Source organism: Sceloporus occidentalis, unplaced genomic scaffold (assembly GCF_023333645.1).
Source record: "Sceloporus occidentalis isolate IW3139 unplaced genomic scaffold, rSceOcc1.0.p SCAF_5, whole genome shotgun sequence".
Taxonomy (NCBI): domain Eukaryota; kingdom Metazoa; phylum Chordata; class Lepidosauria; order Squamata; family Phrynosomatidae; genus Sceloporus; species Sceloporus occidentalis.
In genome coordinates this window covers 155,422,200-155,442,218 of record NW_028316985.1, presented here as the reverse complement: position 1 = coordinate 155,442,218, position 20,019 = coordinate 155,422,200, and the positions used below count along the sequence as shown (strand labels likewise).

General features: G+C 38.4%; 1 protein-coding gene across 10 annotated transcripts in view; it reads left to right on the top strand.

Moving 5' to 3' along the window:
• Positions 1-20,019, top strand: part of BLTP1 (bridge-like lipid transfer protein family member 1) — a 156,540-nt gene that overhangs the window by 131,187 nt on the left and 5,334 nt on the right. For all 10 annotated transcript variants that reach the window (XM_089525845.1, XM_089525846.1, XM_089525851.1 and 7 more), the window contains 14 exons: positions 475-636; positions 748-887; positions 2,070-2,250; positions 5,258-5,461; positions 6,398-6,577; positions 7,074-7,211; positions 7,735-7,995; positions 10,127-10,277; positions 10,601-10,758; positions 12,050-12,242; positions 12,460-12,677; positions 14,287-14,538; positions 17,474-17,677; positions 18,645-18,839. In XM_089525845.1, coding sequence (XP_089381971.1) covers positions 475-636; positions 748-887; positions 2,070-2,250; positions 5,258-5,461; positions 6,398-6,577; positions 7,074-7,211; positions 7,735-7,995; positions 10,127-10,277; positions 10,601-10,758; positions 12,050-12,242; positions 12,460-12,677; positions 14,287-14,538; positions 17,474-17,677; positions 18,645-18,839 — 2,637 coding nt within the window. The remainder of the gene's footprint in view (positions 1-474; positions 637-747; positions 888-2,069; positions 2,251-5,257; positions 5,462-6,397; positions 6,578-7,073; positions 7,212-7,734; positions 7,996-10,126; positions 10,278-10,600; positions 10,759-12,049; positions 12,243-12,459; positions 12,678-14,286; positions 14,539-17,473; positions 17,678-18,644; positions 18,840-20,019) is intronic.

Here is a 20,019-nt window from a genome sequence, read left to right as displayed (position 1 = left end):
GTGAGCAGAACATTGGATTCATCTTTTTGTTTCTTATTAGTGTGTAAATAACTCATATTTGAGCAGTTATCAAATTGGTTGTTTTTTTCATTGAAAAACTTCCTTTTAAATGCAAACTCGTAGAAAAAGTTGGCTTTTGTATAAATATCAGTTTTTGAACTAATATGCTGATCTTTAGATTATTATATTTAAAAAATCCATCCTGATTAGAAAGTTTGGAACTTGATTGAAAACATTATTTGAATGGACACTTCTTGGTTATTAAAATCCACCCCACCTGGCAGGATTGTGAAATTGACCTGAGTTTTTATCTACTACAGCCAGATTTCAGTTGGTATCCTAATGAATGATTTGTAAGTAATTCAGTGGACATGACTTAACCTGACTTAAACTTTTCTTGTTTTTTAATTTGTTTTTAATTGAAAGTATTGAACTGTTACTCTGCTAAATTAATTATTTTATGAAATCTTTCAGCCAAAGGAAAAGGAAGTGGTGGTGTAAAAATGGCAAAACTATATGCTTGGGTTGCTCTGCAATCTTTACCAGAAGAAATGGTGATTAGCCCATGCTTGCTAGACTTCCTAGAAAAGGCCCTTGAAACAATTCCTATAACTCCAATAGAAAGGAATTATACAGGTATCGTATAGCAGATTAATTTGTTTCCACCATCGGTGTTAAGTCTACTTCCTAAGTCTATTTTCATGAAATTTGTCTTTTTGTATCAATAGTTTCTTTGTTCTTTTAAAGCTGTCAGTTCACAGGATGAGGATATGGGACAGTTTGAAATGCAAGACCCTTTAGAAGAATCCACAGCATCATTAGTATCTTCATCAACATCAGCGTACTCTTCCTTCCCTGTTGATGTAGTGGTATATGTAAGAGTTCAGGTAAGGATAATGCCAATATAAATTGTATCTTGGGGGGTTACTCATATCCTGATTAGATCAGCAGCCAAAACTGATAGTTGTTTCTTCATGTTATATGGTTATTGATAACACGCTAGAAATGCTTATAAGGGGAAACTTATAGTTTGTATTGGTACTCACCATACAGTTTCCATTTCATATCTGTACAAAATTTGTCCATTAATTTAAAAAGTTATTTGCATGTCTTGCATTTGTAAAAAGCATTCTGCATTAGTTATCTGAATAAAGTGAATATTATGGCTCATAATAATTCTCTGGATGACTGAAGAAACAATCCAATACATATGGATTTATCCCCACCAATCAGAAGTTCACCCCAGTGTCATTTGCTGCTAAGCCTGCAATTGAACCGTAGTTTGTAAAATTCAGTTCCAATACCCTAGACGTTCGTACTGTATTTTTTCCCTTCTCTTCTCTTGATGCTTAAGCCATTTAACATGCTAACCATAGTACTGCAGTTTGTTCACTTGGAAGTCTTACTATAAATTCTGCTTTAAAATGTTCTACATATTCTGTAGCATTTCAGAAAAGTTATAAATCCTTGTAACTTTTAAAATATATATTTTACAAATACACATATTTACATCATGATACCTAACAATTACTGTTGCACAACAGTTCTTTGCTTTCACCAACTTTAATTTTAAACTGAGTTACGAGACTTTAACACATAGTTCTGATAGGGAAAACGGTTTTACTTTGTCTTGTTTTTTAGCTATCGTGGGTCCTTCTAAATTGTTCTTGTGTGCCTAGTTATGAAATGGATGTTCTCTGAAAACTGTGGATAGCTTTGATGACAAAGTTCTTCAGAAATTGATAAATGTTGAGGATATGTGAACACTCATATGAGTCTTCTTTCTGTCATAACAAAACAAGTACTGATAATTTAAGTGGCTATATTAATGCAGTTGTGAGCCAGAGACATGGCTACTTCACCCTTAATTTAGCATTAGATTGCCAATTACTTCAGCACTCACCTATTTCTTCTTGCTGTGAAAGGTTAGATAGAAACACTTTTTTCTTTACCTACATTAAAAAATTAATTCTAAAAAGTTAGGAGTTGATCCCTAAAATAGCACAGTTTTTGTTGGTTGTTTCGTCAGTTCTAAATGTGAACTAAAATATTGGTGTGTTGTTTTTTAGCCTTCACAAATCAAGTTCAGCTGCTTACCTGTGTCACGAGTGGAATGCATGCTGAAACTTCCCTCCCTTGACCTTGTATTTTCTTCCAATCGAGGGGAACTAGAAACTTTAGGTACAACCTTGCCTACAGAAAATTCTTCACAAAGTGGGTCAAAGATGCCTATTAAAACTGTCTCACCAGGTAAGATGTAATTTAAAATGTCTAGACATTCAGTAGCCTTGATGGTTGAATTTGGTTTTATAACAAAATTGCTGTGTTCACATGTAACACTAAAGCACAGTTCAGTAGTACAAAAAAGCTCCTGGGTGAATTTTCTGCATATATGCTTCTGCCTCTCCTTTCCTTTTCTTGCATTGCTATAAGGTGGTCAGAAACTTTCCCTTCCATATTGACTAAATGTGGATACTTGTTTTGCTCAAAGTAAGAACCATGGTTAATACTAAGTGTGATTTATGGAAACAGTCGAATACAAGAATGTAGACCATAGTTTAAAAGCTAATTGAGAAGCATTGCCATAATTTGTAATTGATATTAACCATAGTTTTATTAGACTTGAATAGTCTTCAAATACAACCCTGTGTAGAGACATCAATCCTAATTTAATATAAATAGGCTGCTGTCCAATCTGGATGTAACTAAAGCAGATCTCATTGTGGCTTAGTGTAACCTAACCCAGAAATGGTCACAGTTGCGTACCATCCTCATCTGGAAAGTACACCCATCCCCACCCCACTCATGATTGTTATGCATCCAACAGCAAAGCCATGTCCAATAGCATACCTCAATATCAAGCTTTATTTTTCAGCCCTAGCTGATCAAGGATGAAACTCCACAAAGAACTACTCTTTCCTCTTGCTAAGAACACTTTTGTCTTGCTTGAATAAGGCTTAAATATTTTGGCCTGTTATTGCCTTGAGGCATTTATTCTGGCCATCAACAGTTTACCAGGAATCACCTGGAAAGGGAAATCAGATTAGGCCTGAATGGCAATGGCAGTAAAAGTCAGATCTGTGGATAGGCTCGTCCAGTGGTTTCACATAGATGTTAAATTACACAGAGGACTTTCTGGAACCTTATAATTGACCATAGACCGAAGCTGAAGGAACAGAACACCACTAGCACTATTTTCTTAAATGGATCTCTCAGGAAAAGAGAAACAATGGACACAATACCTCCTCTCACATGATGTAGTCATCATCATGGTGACAAAAGCCATCTGTCCCTCCCAAACTATGCCTAAAATCAGGTTGAAATTTCATTCGAGAACCTCTGAATCTTCTGCCCTACAACATGTCTCAAAACCTTACCCAGGAACAGAATGTTTATGGAGGCCTATAGTGATCTGAGATAGGAGGAAACAGGAAGGAAGGGGTAGCTTAAAGCCACTCCTTCCGAATATGGATTGGGGCCATGGCAACCACATGATGTAGCCCCAATTTGCCTTGAACCTAGCTCCAAAAGGAGCTTCAAGATGCTGCTTTTTGGGCCATGGAAAAGCTGTCTTTTGCAGCTGTGCTACAGCCCCATGGCATCTTTAAGATGCTCTGGTGGTGTGCAGTGCCTAAATGCCACGCTGCCGGAGCATCTTGAAGGTACCCACGTATGGGTAGCTGCCTGGCTTCCAGGTGGCTTCAGGGCATGCAACATGTAAACACCATGTTCTGATGATACCCTGAATGCGTTTTTTAAGGACCATCTGTTCCGGCCCATAGTTGGATCAAGAGTGCTTTTGAAAAGAGTAAATTAGACAAGGTACAGACCGCCCAAAAAGGACAGTCTGCCAGCGCCTTGTTTTGCTCTACGAGGAAGCCGCAGCGCACAAACTGCGCAGCTCCCTCGCGGAGCAAAAAGAACACGCAAAAAGTGGGTTCTTTTTGTGGCGCCATAATGACGCCACAGTGCACCAATGGTGCACTTGCGATGTCATTATGGGGGCGTGACGTGTGGTTGCTAAGCATCCGCCACGTCAAAATGGCAGCGCCCGTGTATACAGAGTGCCACCATTTTGACACCCTCGTCACGTGTTAGGGGTGTGGGAGGTGCGCCCTCAGCCAACCCCTAGCACGTGACGAAGGGCGCACTATAGGCCCGTCTGGATTGGGCCTTAAATGACAGAATAGCTTGTTGCTTCAAAAAATGGAATTCATAAAACTTAAGTCTCATTTAGCCAGATCAAATATGGTCTCCATGTTAGTGCTGGAATGTTGATGTTTCTTTTAGTGCCTTCCACAGCCTTGTCTAACTAAATTTTGCCATAGCATTTGGATACTAAAATCTGAAAAATAATAGTGTTTGTATATGTAAACTTTAAAAGGAAACAAGCACAAATGATCCATGAATGAAAGGAAATGATGAAGCCTTGGTAGTGCAGCGGTTAAATGCCAGTACTGCAGCCACAAGGTTGTGAGTTGAATCCCATGCAGGGTTCCAAGGGCCACTCAGCCTTGCGTCCTTCCATAGGTTGTTAAAATGAGTACCCAGCTTGTTGGGGGCAATTAGCTTATACATTGTAAACCACTTGAGGAGTGCTTAGTTGACTGATAAGCGGTATAGAAATGTACCTGTTATTGCTATTGCTATCTGTGTTTTTCCCTCTCAGAATGTAAATTCACATTCCTTGTGACAGATCCTGTGAGCATTTTGCTTGGACAATTCTGTTGAAACACCAGGTTCACATTGATGGTGTTATTAATTGTGTGTGTCATAAGTGGCTTTGGACTATTTTATCAGACAACGTTCATATGTCTTATGCTAAGCTATTTTCAATGTGAGGAAATTTTCTTATATGGCGTAAGAAAGGATGAATGTTCGAAAGAAAAAACAGTAGCAAAGTCTCACTTATTGTGCTAAGTTCATATTTGGGTTTCAGTCAATGTATGTAAAACTTCTCTTTCCAAGGTGACATCTGTAGTTAGTAAAAGCCTGTCCTCAGCAATTTTTAGATTGTTTTCAGAAGATACTTAAGTTTGCACTTTGGATAGTAACCACACCAAAGAAATGCACAGTGTAAAGAAAACTCTGAAGAACATGTTTCTATATATATTTGTCCAGATAATGAGAAAATCTGATATTCTGAAAAGGAATAGTTGATTTGAAATAGAGATGATTTCGGTGATCTTTAGAACTGTGCTGCAGTGCATATGGTTTATTAACCAATATGTGTTTTTCTCCTCTCTTTGCGCTCTAGGTTCCTCTCCAGGATTGAGTAGCCCTTTTGGCAGAACACGGCATAGTAGCAGCCAGTCAGATTTGACTGGCTCTAACAGCAGCTCTTCAGGTCTGAGTTTCACAGCCTGTATGTCTGATTTCTCCCTTTATGTATTTCATCCCTATGGAGCAGGGAAGCAGAAGTCCAGTGTGACCGGCCTGACTTCTGGATCGGGATCTTTAGGTAACAACAGAATGCAGTATTTTACAAAAAATGATTTGCATGTTGCTATGTTTTGAAAGAATCCTTTTTCAAAGGGAACTTAGGAGAAAAATTCTGAAAAAGGCATTCTGTGGATGGAACAAAGTTTATGTCTTAAAGTTTATGTATGTAGTGGTTACGCTTTCATCTTCTGAAATGTATGAAAAAATTATTTCTTTATTCAAGTTTTTAGAATCTCTGAGACCATGAATGTTCTAATATTGGCATAAGACACATAATCAAAATAATTACTTATAATTATGACCAGTATACTGTATCAGCTACTTAGATAAGTATACTTAACTGATTGTGACTAAGTAGCAATATGGAACAGTTATCTAGGGTTACTCATCCGTAATTGTTTTGCATTCACAATTGCTACATATTCATGATTGTGGCAGTATGGCCACAATCATAACTACTTCTTCCCAACTAGTTTTCTGGGCATCAGCTGCATGGAGAGAAGACGATCCATTCTGTCTGCAATCAGAGCATGGTAGAATGATGTTTCTGTCAGGTTTGGATGGGGGGGGGGGGAGAGAAAAAGTTACTTAAGCCCCATAGAGACAGGCCAAAATAAAGCTGCTTTTAGTCACTTTGGAGGTATGCTGTTTCAATGATGCATGCGTACTAAGAGTCCGGAAGCTGCACCAAAGCTGCACTCTAGTCCTTAGGACTGGATCGTGGTTTTGGCACAGCTTCCAAACCCTTAAGACGCATGTATCATTTAAACAGAATACCTCCAAAGTGACCTGAAGCAGCTTTATTTTGGCCTGTCTGTATGGGGCCTTAGTTAAGCATACTTAACTAAGTAGCTGATACAGAGTACTGGTCTGTGTCACTTGTGCTAAATTCAAAGCCTGCAGTCACTTTGGAATCTTAAGATTTAGTAAAAAGTACAATGTTTTGTTGTTTCAGGAAATGTAGATGAAGAAGCTTCATCAGTTACTGGTCGTAAAGATTCATTGAGTATTAATCTTGAATTTGTAAAAGTTAGTCTGTCAAGAATAAGACGCTCAGGGGGACCTACTTTTTTTGAGAGTCATTCTGCAAGCAAATCGGCAAACAAGATGGACACTACATTAATAAACATATCTGGTATTTACTGATCTTGTTTAAAGTTGGACTCAGTCCTTTATACATTTTTCTCTTGCAATATTTTGTCCTACTTGTTTTGTGAAGATATTATGATGCATTGTTGCAATTTAGACTGAATTATCACCAAACATTTTGGAATATTGAAATTTAGGATGAGTTCAGCTCACATCCTAGACACTGCATTCTGTTTCATAGTTAATATAACCCTTTCAAGCCTATGGCAGGCCATCATAGCATTTGTAAAGAGTTCATCGAATTGTGCCAGTATTTCCCACAATAGCTTGAAAGCTTTCTACTGTAGCATGCTGTAGTTCCTAAACAACTCCTACAGATTATAAACTGTTTAAAATTTTAAACATTTGTATTATTAATCTGTAAAAAACAGTGCTTCTCTTTGTATTTATAAATGAAGTAGATTATAAAGGCATAAGTATAATAACCAAGGCAAAATATGAAATATAAATTTAACCTGTCCTTTATATTATTTTTTTATTAGCTGTTTGTGATATAGGTTCAGCTTCTTTTAAGTATGACATGAGGAGACTGAGTGAGATTTTAGCATTTCCAAGAGCTTGGTACAGGAGGAGTATTGCAAGACGCCTCTTTCTAGGTGACCAGACAATAAATTTGCCAGGTAGGTCATAATCATGCTGTTATTCATCAGTACAAAAAAATATAATTAAAAGTCATGTCATACTGTTCAGAAGTGTTTCTCTTTACTATCTTGCTTATTTTATAAAAATTCTTGCTGCAATGGAATAACCTAGTTAGTTGGCATCAAAGCACACTGCAGAAATAATCGAGTTTGAGACTGCTTTAATTCCCCTGGCTCAAAGCTAGGGAATTCTGGGAATTATAGTTTTGTGAGGCATTGAACCTTCTCTGTCAGAGAGCTCTGGTGCCAAAACAAACTACAATTCCAACTATTCTCTAGCACTGAACCAGGGCAGTTAAAGCGATCTCAAACTGGATTATTTTCTTCAGTGTGTTTTGGACCATTGAAAACATAGGTTAGAATTGGAATCTTCATCAAATGTAGGTCAGACAAGAAAAAATTACATGGCACAGTAATCTTCAAAATTTATTTTATGTAATAATAACCTGCTAAGCAAGGCCCACACAAAATGATAGCATACTTTCCAATTTTTCATTCTCAGTAACATCTGGGCCTGGCACACCAGATTCTGTTGAAGGGATGAACCAGCATATGTCCCCAGAATCATCACGAAAAGCATATTGTAGGACATGGGAGCAGCCAAGCCAGTCTGCTTCATTTACACACATGGCTCAGTCACCAAATGTTTTCAGTGAACACAACACAAGTAGTAATATGTCACCTGGAACAACGTCTCATAGTCTAAAATCGCCAGCTGTTTCAAGATCCAGGAGCGTGTCAGACTCTGCAGTTCCCCAGAGAGGTAAGGTCATTCTTTTATTGCTTAAATTCATATGCTATTATGTAATACTGTCAGCTCTATGCATTTATATAGTTTTTGATTAAACAGAATCATATGTGGAACATATTTGATATAAGAACTCAAAGTACAAGCATTTCTACGTTTTAATTTGGATAGATGCTGTCTTACTGTGAAAACAGAGTCAGCCCTCCCCATCCACAGATTCAACCATCCATGGATTGAAAATAGATTTTTTTAAAAAACCAAAAAGCAAACCTTTATTTTGCCATTTATATAAAAGACACCATTTTACTGTCCTACTGTATTATAATGGGACAGATTTTGATATCCACAGGGGGTCCTGGAACTAAACCCCAATGGATACCTACTGCACTGAGTTATGTCCACTCACCAAAGAAGGAACACAGAATGGATTCCCCATCATTGCTGGGCATCCTCCTATCTGCCCCTCCCAATCTGCTCTACAGGGTTAAGGGTTCCTTGAGCAGATTTGGAGGGCCAAAGTGTATGGGGGAGATGAAGTCTCACTATGTAAGTAGATGTCTGGTTAAACAACCTTGAATAGAGTGCATTACAGTTAGGTTTAAAGTGTGCCATCAGTGATGGTTTTAACGATAAACCTAATAAATAAAAATCCTAGCGCATGTATATGAGCAATATAGTGATGCTTTGAAGATATATAAGCTGAGATTTAGAAAGAGATTTTTCTACTAATCTGACTTTTGTCATATAAAGTGGAGCACAAACCAGTATACTCTGTACGTTAAAAATAGTTAACATTATTATGGACATTGGTGCCCATCCAGGCTTTAATGCAGGGAAGACTTTTTGGAGAGGCGTGTCAACTGGTGATGGAAGAAGCTAATGCTTTTGCCCCTTATCAAAAATTTACCATTGATTAATGGTGATAGATATGAATTTCAAAGATAGATGGGAGAGGGATTAAGAATATCAATTAACATCAGTGCATCTACATGAAATACTGTAATTGAGAATATGAAAAGAATGTTTATGGAAGTTAGATCAAAAGAATATCAATTGAAAATAATATGTAAATTGTAGCTGATTGTACACGGATATAGTAAAAGGCTTGAAGTCAAATGCAATATATTGGTCCTGTGGAAATTGAGTTGATATTTTTAGACACATGTAATGGGAATATAGCAACGTAGGAGAGTTATGGGGAAAATGTATGAGATATAATTGCGAATTTGTTGCTTTTGTGATATATTCTCGAAAAACAGCAATTTTGGAACTGCAGCTTTTCTTCCTGGTTTTACTGGGTTCTTATATACTGCCAAAACAGCAAATAAAACTTTGATATATAAATATTAGAAAGCTGTTAAATGGTACACTGTGTAATGATGTTTAAACAGTTGCTGGTATATACAGATTCAGTGTAAAATTTGAACAGCAGGGAAGATTGAATGTAGCTAATAAATATAGAGAAATATTGGCTTCCTTTTTGAATTTCTGGAACGTACACAGACATGATAGTGTTGTAGACGTACTATGAATAGAATTGTTATTCTCTACCTTAGCTCAAGAGATAAACTATACAATCACATAGCGAACTTTTTTAAAATTAGAAATTCATACAGTAGATTATTTGTTTACCCCAGTATATAAAAGCCTGCATCAGTGCCAATGGAGGCTTTTTAAAACCCTGATTGCAGCAGTGGCAGGCATATGTGCATTTGCCCATATACATGAGTAAAATTGGAGTATTCACACTAAGGAACCCAGGTCTCACCCACTGATCATGTAGCTTGGCTCATGGGCTAAAAAAATGTTGCCTTCCCTGCTCTTTGTTTCTGGCAAATGGAGCAGCTGAGGATTGTCTACATCATCACACTAATAATTTAATGTGGAATATTTTTCAAAAGCAGATATCCCCTAATAATAATAATAATAATAATAATAATAGTTTATTTGTATTTTCCCGCCTCTCCCGAATGGATCGAGGCAGGATTACAGTCAGTTAAAACAAATACATCAGCATTTGCTGCCACCACAGTGAAGCATTCTCTAACCAATTTAAATTATAGCACTTAAATTGACTTTGAATTTAACATGCTGTTATTCTTTGTAATATTAATTTTGCAAACCTGATTAATGATTTTCTCTCCAGATATACTTTCAAAAACATCAACTCCATTTAATAAATCAAACAAAACTGGAAATCAGCAAGTGACACCATGGGAGACACTGGTTGTATTTGCTATGAACCTAAAACAATTAAATGTCCAAATGAACATGAGCAATGTAATGGGAAATACTACGTAAGTAAATCTGATTTTTATAAACATTTGATTTCGTGTATCTATTTAAAAAATCATGTGAATGTGTAAAACACTCTTTGATCCACCTTTGCTCCACACAATGTCACATAACATTTGAGGACTTTGAATTGAGTGTTTACCAGACACTTAATGAGAATATTGGCTGGGTACATATTGTGGCAAATACCCAGTCGTTAGTCCAGATATCCTTTATTCTTAGCCTGTGGCAGTCCTTTTATTCTTAAAATTTGTATATGTTATTTTGGCAGATGAGAGGCAGATATGCTAGACTACATAGTTGTCTTTCTCTCTCCTTGCTTTAGGTGGACTACTAGTGGTTTGAAAAGCCAGGGACGTTTATCTGTGGGCAGTAACAGGGATCGGGAAATTAGCATGTCAGTTGGTCTGGGAAGATCACATTTGGATTCTAGAGGAGGTGTGGTTGGAGGTACCATTGATGTTAATGCCTTGGAGATGGTGGGTAAGTTACAAAGATAGTATTTCTTTGCACTTGTTACTGCTTCCTATAAAACTTAATAACGATGTGACCAATCTGTTGTTAAACTGGGATATTTATTATTCTTTTTTAAAAATTACACTTTTTCAAGAGATAGCAAAAGTTTTCATGTATCTAAATCAGAATGGATAGGATCAAGCTATTGATAATCTTTCAGGCTATGTGGCCATGTTCTAGAAGAGTTTCTTCCTGACGTTTCACCAGCATCTGTGGCTGGCAGGCACAGATGCTGGCGAAACGTCAGGAAGAAACTCTTCTAGAACATGGCCACATAGCCTGGAAAACCCACAAAAAACTATGGATGCCGTCCATGAAAGCCTTCGACTTCCCACTGATAATCATTGAAATCCTATTGATTTGAATGACAAAATCCATACATACTTAAATATCTCCCACTGAAGTTACCAGTTCTTAGAAACTGAATGGATTGTGCCTGGTTTAGACTTCTTTCTGTTTATTTTGTGTCTTTTGGTGTGTTGTTCAAATCTTTGAAAATGATTTCTATAGCACATTTCTTAATTCTGAAAATGTAAGGTGCATGTGTCAATTGTCAATTATTGTACAATACAGTTGGTCCTTTGTCAATTGTCAATTATTGTACAATACAGTTGGTCCTCTATGTCCACAGACTCAACCATCTACAACCTTAAAATATTTTTTTTTAAATCCCAAAAGCAAATCTTAGTTTTGCCATTTATATAAGGGGCACCATTTTACTGTGCCATTGTGTATAATGAGACTTGAGAATCTATGGATTTTAGCATCCATGAGTGTCCTGGAATCAAACCTCAATTGATACACAGGGCCTACCGTACTATTCAGTAGAAGCACCAGTAGAAAGATACACTATACAACATCACTTTGGTTTGACATAAAACAGGTCAAACTGATTTGTGGATAAGAATAGTGTTAAGGCACGAAACAGCGGCAGCTTTGGGCTGTGTTGGGGATGTGGTGTACAAGCGACGCATGCCCCGAAAGCATCCAGAACCCACACGGCAAGCGCTCCAACCGGGAAAAGCTGGCACAAAAAGGAGTGGACATAATCTGCTCCTGCTGGTGGCTGGGTTTGGGACTGTGGTGGTGGCCCACTTCATAAGTGGGCCCATGCAGTCACCACAATTGGAGCCTGCATGATCCTTTTGACCTGTCTGCTTTGGGCCTGCATTTATTTAATGTACATCCTGGTTTAGACTCTTCTCCTAAATTTTGCTTGTTTCACTGCTAAGCTTATGCATGGATATTTATTTTTCAGCTCATATTTCAGAACATCCCAACCAGCAGCCAAGTCACAAAATTCAGATTACCATGGGCTCCACTGAAGCACGTGTTGATTATATGGGGTCCAGTATCCTAATGGGCATTTTCAGCAATGCAGACCTTAAACTGCAGGATGAATGGAAAGTTAACCTCTACAATACTCTGGATTCTAGCATTACTGATAAAAGGTATGTAGTTATTAGTTGAGTTTTATTTTTTGTATTTAAACATCTATACATCAGCACATGTGATTACAAATGAACTTTTTAGCTGCTTTTTAAAGGTATTAGTAAAGAATTCCTACTGAGATTGCTAAAGGTTGTTATTGTTTTTATACATTAACTACATTAAGAATAAAGTAAAACAACATAAATTCCTGGGAATATTTTCATTTTTATATTTTAGTGAGATCTTTGTTCATGGAGATTTGAAGTGGGATATATTTCAAGTAATGATTTCAAGATCAACCACACCAGACCTCATCAAAATAGGAATGAAGCTGCAAGAATTCTTTACTCAGCAGTTTGATACCAGCAAAAGAGCTTTGTCTACGTGGGGACCTGTTCCTTATCTTCCCCCAAAGACTGTGGTCAGTACTGTAGAAAAAAGCGCACATCAACAATGTATGTATTATTTTAAGTCTTCTCTTACTAATCATTTTTATTTGAGGCATAATGATGCACTTGACCAGTTTTTACTGTAGATACATTATACATTTAGTTTGGAGTGTAAGTACTGTATTACAAGTTATATGTTTGCTATATAGAGATGAGCAGATTCCCCTTTGTTTTAGTAAGAGTCTCTTGGAATAAATTCAGTTATGTTGAAAAAAAATCTGATAGTTCAGGTTGATCCTAAGCTTATCCAGAAAGCAAGCCCTCAAACACATTGCTTTTCCAGACTGTCATTACCTACTTATTGTGGCTATTACTGATACTGTGGTATCAAGTAAAATTAAAATTCCTTCCTTCTCTAATATTAGAAGCTATATTTTTCTGATATTTGTAGCCCTGGTAAAAATGGAGCTTCTTGCACAGCAATATTGTAGACTTATAAATACCCATTAAAAAGGAATCAAGACTCTTGGACCAATTGGGAGAGAGGAGGGAAGGAGTATAATTCTTCTCCGACTCATTAAACCCAAGCCACAGAAGAATTAATCATTTGTCATCCCTACCTTGTAGTTGAGGAGAGCATAATGCACCTGCAACATTGTGTCATTGAGCCTGGAAATATTTATCTCAACCATAAACAGCGAGCCCACGCCATACGCGTGCTCCTTATAGGCGGCTTTCAGCATACGCTGAAGCTGCCCGGGAAACGGGTGAATGCCCAGCGCACATACATAGCCACGCGACAAGCACGAGCACCATTATATCCAATGGGGCTCGTGAATCGTGCAGCTGCGGGGTGCACACACAGCCGCGCAGCAAGCAAGAGCCCCATTGAATATAATGGGGCTCAAGCATACACGTTTTTTGCTTTACGCGGGGGGGGGGGGGGGTCCAGAACAGATCCCCTGCATAAAGCAAGGGCCCACTGTACCTATGTTTATAAGTGTAGGGTTTTTAAGTGGCACATTCCTACTATGAAAAACCACAAGAGCATTAAATTATCTGTTCATTGATGTGAATAGTACAGTGCTACCTCGGTTTACGAAATTAATTCGTTCCGCGGCGCCGTTCGTAACCCGATACATTTCGCAACCCGAAAAGGCTTTCCGTTAGCGCTGGAAAGCCGCTAGCCGTGCTTCGCGTTTGAATTTCGCGCCGAAATTAATTTCGTAACCCGAAAAATCTTTCGTAACCCGGAACAGTTTTTTCCAATCTAACTTTTTCGTACCCCGGAAATTTCGTAACGCGATCAATTCGTATCCCGGGGTACCACTGTAATTTATTTTGCTTAAATGGAAGGTTGAAGCTCTAAATGCTTCTGATCATCTAATCTACCCTTGCATCAGCCTTGCAGCTCATAAAAGAGGAGAAAGCACTTTGCAACTCTGTATGCCAGTGTCTTGGAAGTCTCTCAATCATAGGGTAGCCCTAAGTTGAAGCCATCTTGATAGCACATAATGATAACAAAAGGTTTCAGAAGTGTGGGATAATGTGTTAATGAAATGGCTGTTTATATATATGGATTCAATTTACAAGTTTATGTATATTATTTGATTGTATAAAGTTAATTTTAGTACATTTGATCCTCTCTGTATATATGTTTCTGTGTTTCTCCTAGTATTGGATGCAGCACATCATCGCCACTGGCCAGGGGTCCTAAAGGTTGTGTTAGGATGCCACATATCTTTATTTCAGTTTCCTTTACCAGAAGATGGAATGCAGTTTGGGGGCTCTATGAGCTTGCATGGAAATCACATGACATTAGCATGTTTCCATGGACCTAATTTTCGTTCAAAGTCATGGGCTCTGTTTCATCTTGAAGAACCCAACATTGCCTTTTGGACAGAAGCACAAAAAATTTGGCAAGAAGGTATATATAAACTTCTGTTTTGTAATCATTTATATAGCTCTTTTCTGCTTTAAGCTGTACTTGAGAATTAACTAAATAGCTTAATTGTATATTGAGTGAATGGTGAGTCAGTCTTTTTAGGAGCATTTCTCTGGGGTAAAACTTTTTCCTTATTTATTATTATTATTATTATTATTATTATTATTAACCTTTATTTATAAAGGGCTGTAAATTTACACAGCGCTGTACATACAATCATTTTAATTGGACGGTTCCCTGCCCTCAGGCTTACAATCTAAAAAGACACGACACAAAGGAAGTGGTGGTGGGGAAGGGGCCTCTCTAGTAGGATAATACATTTAAAATACATAGCAATACAGGAAATGATTCAATAAAACAGATGACAAAAGAACATCAAATATCAAGTGACAATTATGCAATGCCTGGGAACGCTGCCCTGAACAGGATGGTCTTCAACTCTGTTTTGAAGCTGGTTAAAGAAGTGATGGCTCTTGCTCGTGGGGGAAGGAGGTTCCAGGAGTGAGGGGCAGCGAGTGAAAAGGGGCGAATCCGAGATGGGGCAGAGGAAATCCTGGACTGGGACAGCAGGCCTTGACTACCAGAATGGAGGGCCCTAGTGGGAAGGTGAGGAGAAATAAGGTCTGATAAGTAAGGAGGGGCCAGCCCATGGAGGGCTTTAAACGTCGACAGCAGGAGCTTATACTGAATGCGGAAAGGGAGGGGGAGCCAGTGAAGGGATGCCAACACAGGAGAGATGTGGTCAGAGCGGTGGGCGGATGTGATAATGCGTGCAGCTGAATGCTAGACAGAAATTAAAGGACGGAGGTGAGAAAGAGGAAGCCCAGCCAGGAGGATGTTACAGTAATCAAGTCGTGAGACCACTAGGGCATGGACCAGGATCTTGGCAGTGCAGGCGGAGAGATATGGTCGGATTTTGGCAATATTGTATAAGAAGAATCTACAAGCCTTGGCTGTGGTCTGGATCTGAGGGATACACGACAGATTTAGAGTATCTATGGACTGATTTTTATCAGAAGATTATTAGATTGCTTAAAAATAAAATGGTGCAAACAATAAGGCACATAACAGTACACATAAGGCATCCAGAATTTGGTAGAACTAGTATTAAATACCAGATTTGAGAATACCTGCATGAAGAAGTGTATGTTGATTAATTGGTACAATGTCTATATTTTTCTAAAGCATAGAAAATAACTGGCTAACTCTCTGGTTTGCTCAAGTGCTTGAAGGCTGTCCTTTTGTTTTTTAAATTATGTTGTTGTTATTTAAACTTGCTTTATTCAGATGTGAATTTGTATTAATCAGAGGTATGTATTTTTTTAATGTGATTAATTAATAATAGTAATGAGATATGCAGCAGTAAAATGATCTGGCAGCAAAGTTCAATCTTTCTGTTATTGTCAGTTAGTTAGCCTTTAAAAAAATTTGTGAATTCCTGTATATAGAAAAGCTTCCTTATTCATGCCCGCTTTCTTCTCCCACATCTGGGGGAATCACTCAGAGGATACAAAAAAGAGCTTAGGGCTTCATGCATTCCTCAGGTTGTTCTTTCTCAACTCATTTTTAAAGGGAAGGTTATTATATAGGGAGCCACTTCTGACTTCCCAAAGCCTACTACAGGGGTGGGTAAAGTGCATCTCAAAGACCATTTGCAGCATCCCAGACAATATTTGTGTCCTCCTGGTACCGGGGGGGGGGGGGGGGAGAGAGATAAGGTCAAACACTTCCCCCCCTGCAAAAATACCCTTCAGGGTCTATAGGACATTTCCACTACATTTGGATGCTCCCTTGGTCTCCCATAAATTAAAGTTTTTGCAAAAGAGAGAGAGAGAAAGGCTTCCCCCATGCTTTCTAGGAGGTAAGAGGGCATTTCCACCATATTTGAGGTCCCTGGGCCAATGTAGGCCCAAGAGAGACATTTTCAAATCAGCAAGTGAACAGGAAGTTATTTCCATTCACTTCCTGTTTTAAAAAATCCTATCCTGGGCCTTGAGTCCCTGTACTAGGAGGAAAGCAGGATCATCATCATCATCATCTGGCACAGCAAGCCCCACAAACATGGTGAAATTGCCCTCCTTAACTCCTAAAAACCATTTGGGAGCAAAAATTGTAGGGGGGTCCTTGTAGGAGTAGATGCAGAAAGGAGAGCTGCCCTCCAAGATCTCGGGGGGGGGGGTTAACATGGCCCTTGACTCTTCCACAATTGCCCACTCCTGTTCTGCTAGATATTGCTTGATTTAGCAGAACCTCTATTTTCAGTGAATGGGCTGGAGTATACAGAAAGGAAAATCTCAGATATTTCTGTGCCAGGGTATTCATGGCCTTACACATCTCCATCTTAAGTGTGGTTAGGAAATGAAAGGTAGATAGTTTGATTCCTTCCATGTTGATGTACATGGTAAGAAATTCCACTAATGGAATGGAGAATTTTAATCATAGTGGAATTCTATTAATTCTACTAACTTCACACTCTTTTCTTCAGTGGCTTCTCAAATAAAGGCTGAGCTGTCATGGAATCTAGCGATTAATCAGTTCAGAACCAGGTACATTCCAGGATGTTATGAATGGGGACAATGTACTCATTCTTGGAGCTACACGAACTCCATAAAATCACAGAATCTTAGAGTTGGAAGGGACCACAAGAGCCATATCATCCAATCCCATGGCACCATGTGATAGATGTGGCTGTGTACTGTCTTAACTGTTCATTGGCAGCCAACAAAAGAAGGAAAAGACTGAATTAAATCCAACATTTTATACTATATTTTAATTAAAAATCTGGTTGCAGTTTGCCTTCAACTCTCTAGTTATTGCATATATTATTTAATAATGTATGCTAGCTTTCCAGTTTTTACTTTCAGTATGATTATGCACTTCAATAAATTATATTCCTTAAACTTCCTCACCCCTCTAGGTTCTAGTGAGCATTCTACCTATGTTGTGCAAACATTAGATTTCCATTTGGGCCACAATACTATGGTGACAAAACCATGTGGGGCCCTTGAAAGTCCGATGGCAACTATCACCAAGATAACAAGGAGGCGTCATGAAAACCCACCACACGGAGTTGCAACTGTGAAAGAATGGTTCAATTATGTTACAGCTACCAGGAATGAAGGTACGGGCTCTACTTTTACAAAATCTCTTATTGTTCACCCGATTACTATTTCTGGAATAGAATATAGCCATGGCAGTTCCATTAAAAGTAATACATTTGCAACACTGGTGTCAGTAAAAACAATTCAATGTCTTTATAGATGTTAGGATTATTGATACTATAACTAACTATACTGTATACACATGTTAAATCAGAGGGGTTATTCAAAGGTCCCAAAAACACTATTCTGTTTGTGCCATATTTCTGCTAAATTAACAGTGGGGATGTGGGTTTTACCAGTCTGCCCTTCCATCTGTAACTCCCAGGAAACTGTACAGGTTGAATCTCCCTTATTTGAAATGCTTGGGACCAGAAGTGTTTTGGATTTTGGAATATTTGCATATACGTCATAACATATCTTGGACATGGGACCCAACTCTAAAAATATAATTCATTTATGTTTTGTATACACCTTATACACTTAGCTTTAAGGTAGTTTTATGCACGTTGTTTTTAATAATTTTGTGCATGAAACAAAGTTTGTATACACTGAACCATTAGAAAGCAAAGATGTCACTATCTCAGCCACCCATGCGAACAGTTTTGGATTTTGGGAATTCCAGATAAGAGAGACTCAATCTGTACTAGAAGGTTGGTGGAGTCTCTGGAATGTGGTTGGTTGAAGCTAGAGGCCTCCTGTTGATCTCAGAGTTGAATCAAAGGAGCGTTTGTGATCATCTAAAGGACTAAATTGAAGTTGTCCTACTTTGGCTGCATCATGAGGAGAGATGACTCACTAGAAAAGATGATAATGCTAGGAAAGAAAGAGAGCAGTAGAAAGAGAGGAAGGCCACACATTTAAAAAACAGTTCTGTGTAGCAATGGAAAGCCTGCCAAGCTATTACAGATTAAATGAAAATACTTCTAATTACTGCTGAATCTTTTCAACAAGATAACTGAGAAATACAATTTACTATTATCTTTCTAGAGTTAAACCTTCTCCGAAATGTTGATGCAAATAACCCAGAAAATAGCACAACTGTGAAAAGCTCCAGCTTGTTAAGTGGATTCAGAGGAGGTTCCAGTTACAATCATGAAACTGAAACTATATTTGCATTACCAAGAATGCAGCTGGATTTCAAATCTATTCATGTTCAGCAACCACAGGAACCTTTACTACAAGGTAATATGATCCAAATCCCTATGACCAAATCCATTTCTCATATAAAGAGAACTCAGCATAGTTCTAAATCTGAGATAAAACTTGAATAAAATGATTAGAATGCTGGGCCAAAGATAACAAAATTTCAACATGGAGGAATGAAAGGTACTGCACCTAGAGCCAAAAAAAGAAGAAGAAGAAGTGATCGATATAGGAAGCGGGATACCTGGCTTAATGAGACTACATGTGAAAGGGATCTAAGAGTCCTAGTAAACCACAAGTTGAACATGAGGTGATATGATAACTATACTTCTATTGATGCAGCCCAGAATCTCTTTGGCCTTTTTAGCAACTAACAAGGCCAATGAGATTCTGGGCTGCATCAATAGAAGTATAGTGTCTAGATCAAGGGAAGTAATAGTGCCACTCTGTTCTGCTTTGGTCAGGCTTCACCTGGAATAGTGTCCAGTTCTGGCTACCATCATTCAAAATGGATGTTGACTGGCTGGAGCATGTCCCAAGGAGGGCGACTAAAATGGTGAAAGGTCTGGAAACCATGCCCTATGTATGAGGAGTGACTTAGGGAGCTGGGGATGTTTAGCCTGGAGAAGAGAAGGTTAAGAGGTGATATGATAACCCTGTTTAACTATTTGAAGGGATGTCATATTGAGGCTGGAGCAAGTGTGCTTTCTGCTGCTCCAAAGAATAGGACACAGAACAATGGATGCCAGCTACAGGAAAAGAGATTCCATCTAAACATTAGGAGGAGCTTCCTGACAGGAAGAGCTGTTCAAAAGTGGAGCACACTCGCTCAGTGAGTGATGAAGTCTCCTTCTTTGAAGGTCTTTAAACAGAGTCTGGATGGCCATCTGTCAGGGATGCTTTGATGGAGAGTTCCTGCATGACAAGGGGTTGGACTGAATGTCCCTTGTGATCTCTTCCAGCTCTACAATCCTATGATTCTATGAAACTATTAAGAACAGTTAGTTTAACTTTGTGTTCACTATGATCCAAAACACACTGCAGAAATAATCCAGTTTGAGACTGCTTTAACTGTCCTGGCTCAGTGCTAGGAAATTCTGGGAGCTATAGTTTTGTGAGACATTTAGCCTTATCTGTCAGGGAGCTCTGGTGCCACAATAAACTACAGTTCCCAGGATTCCCTAGCACTGAGCCAGGGCAGTTAAGGTGATCTCAAACT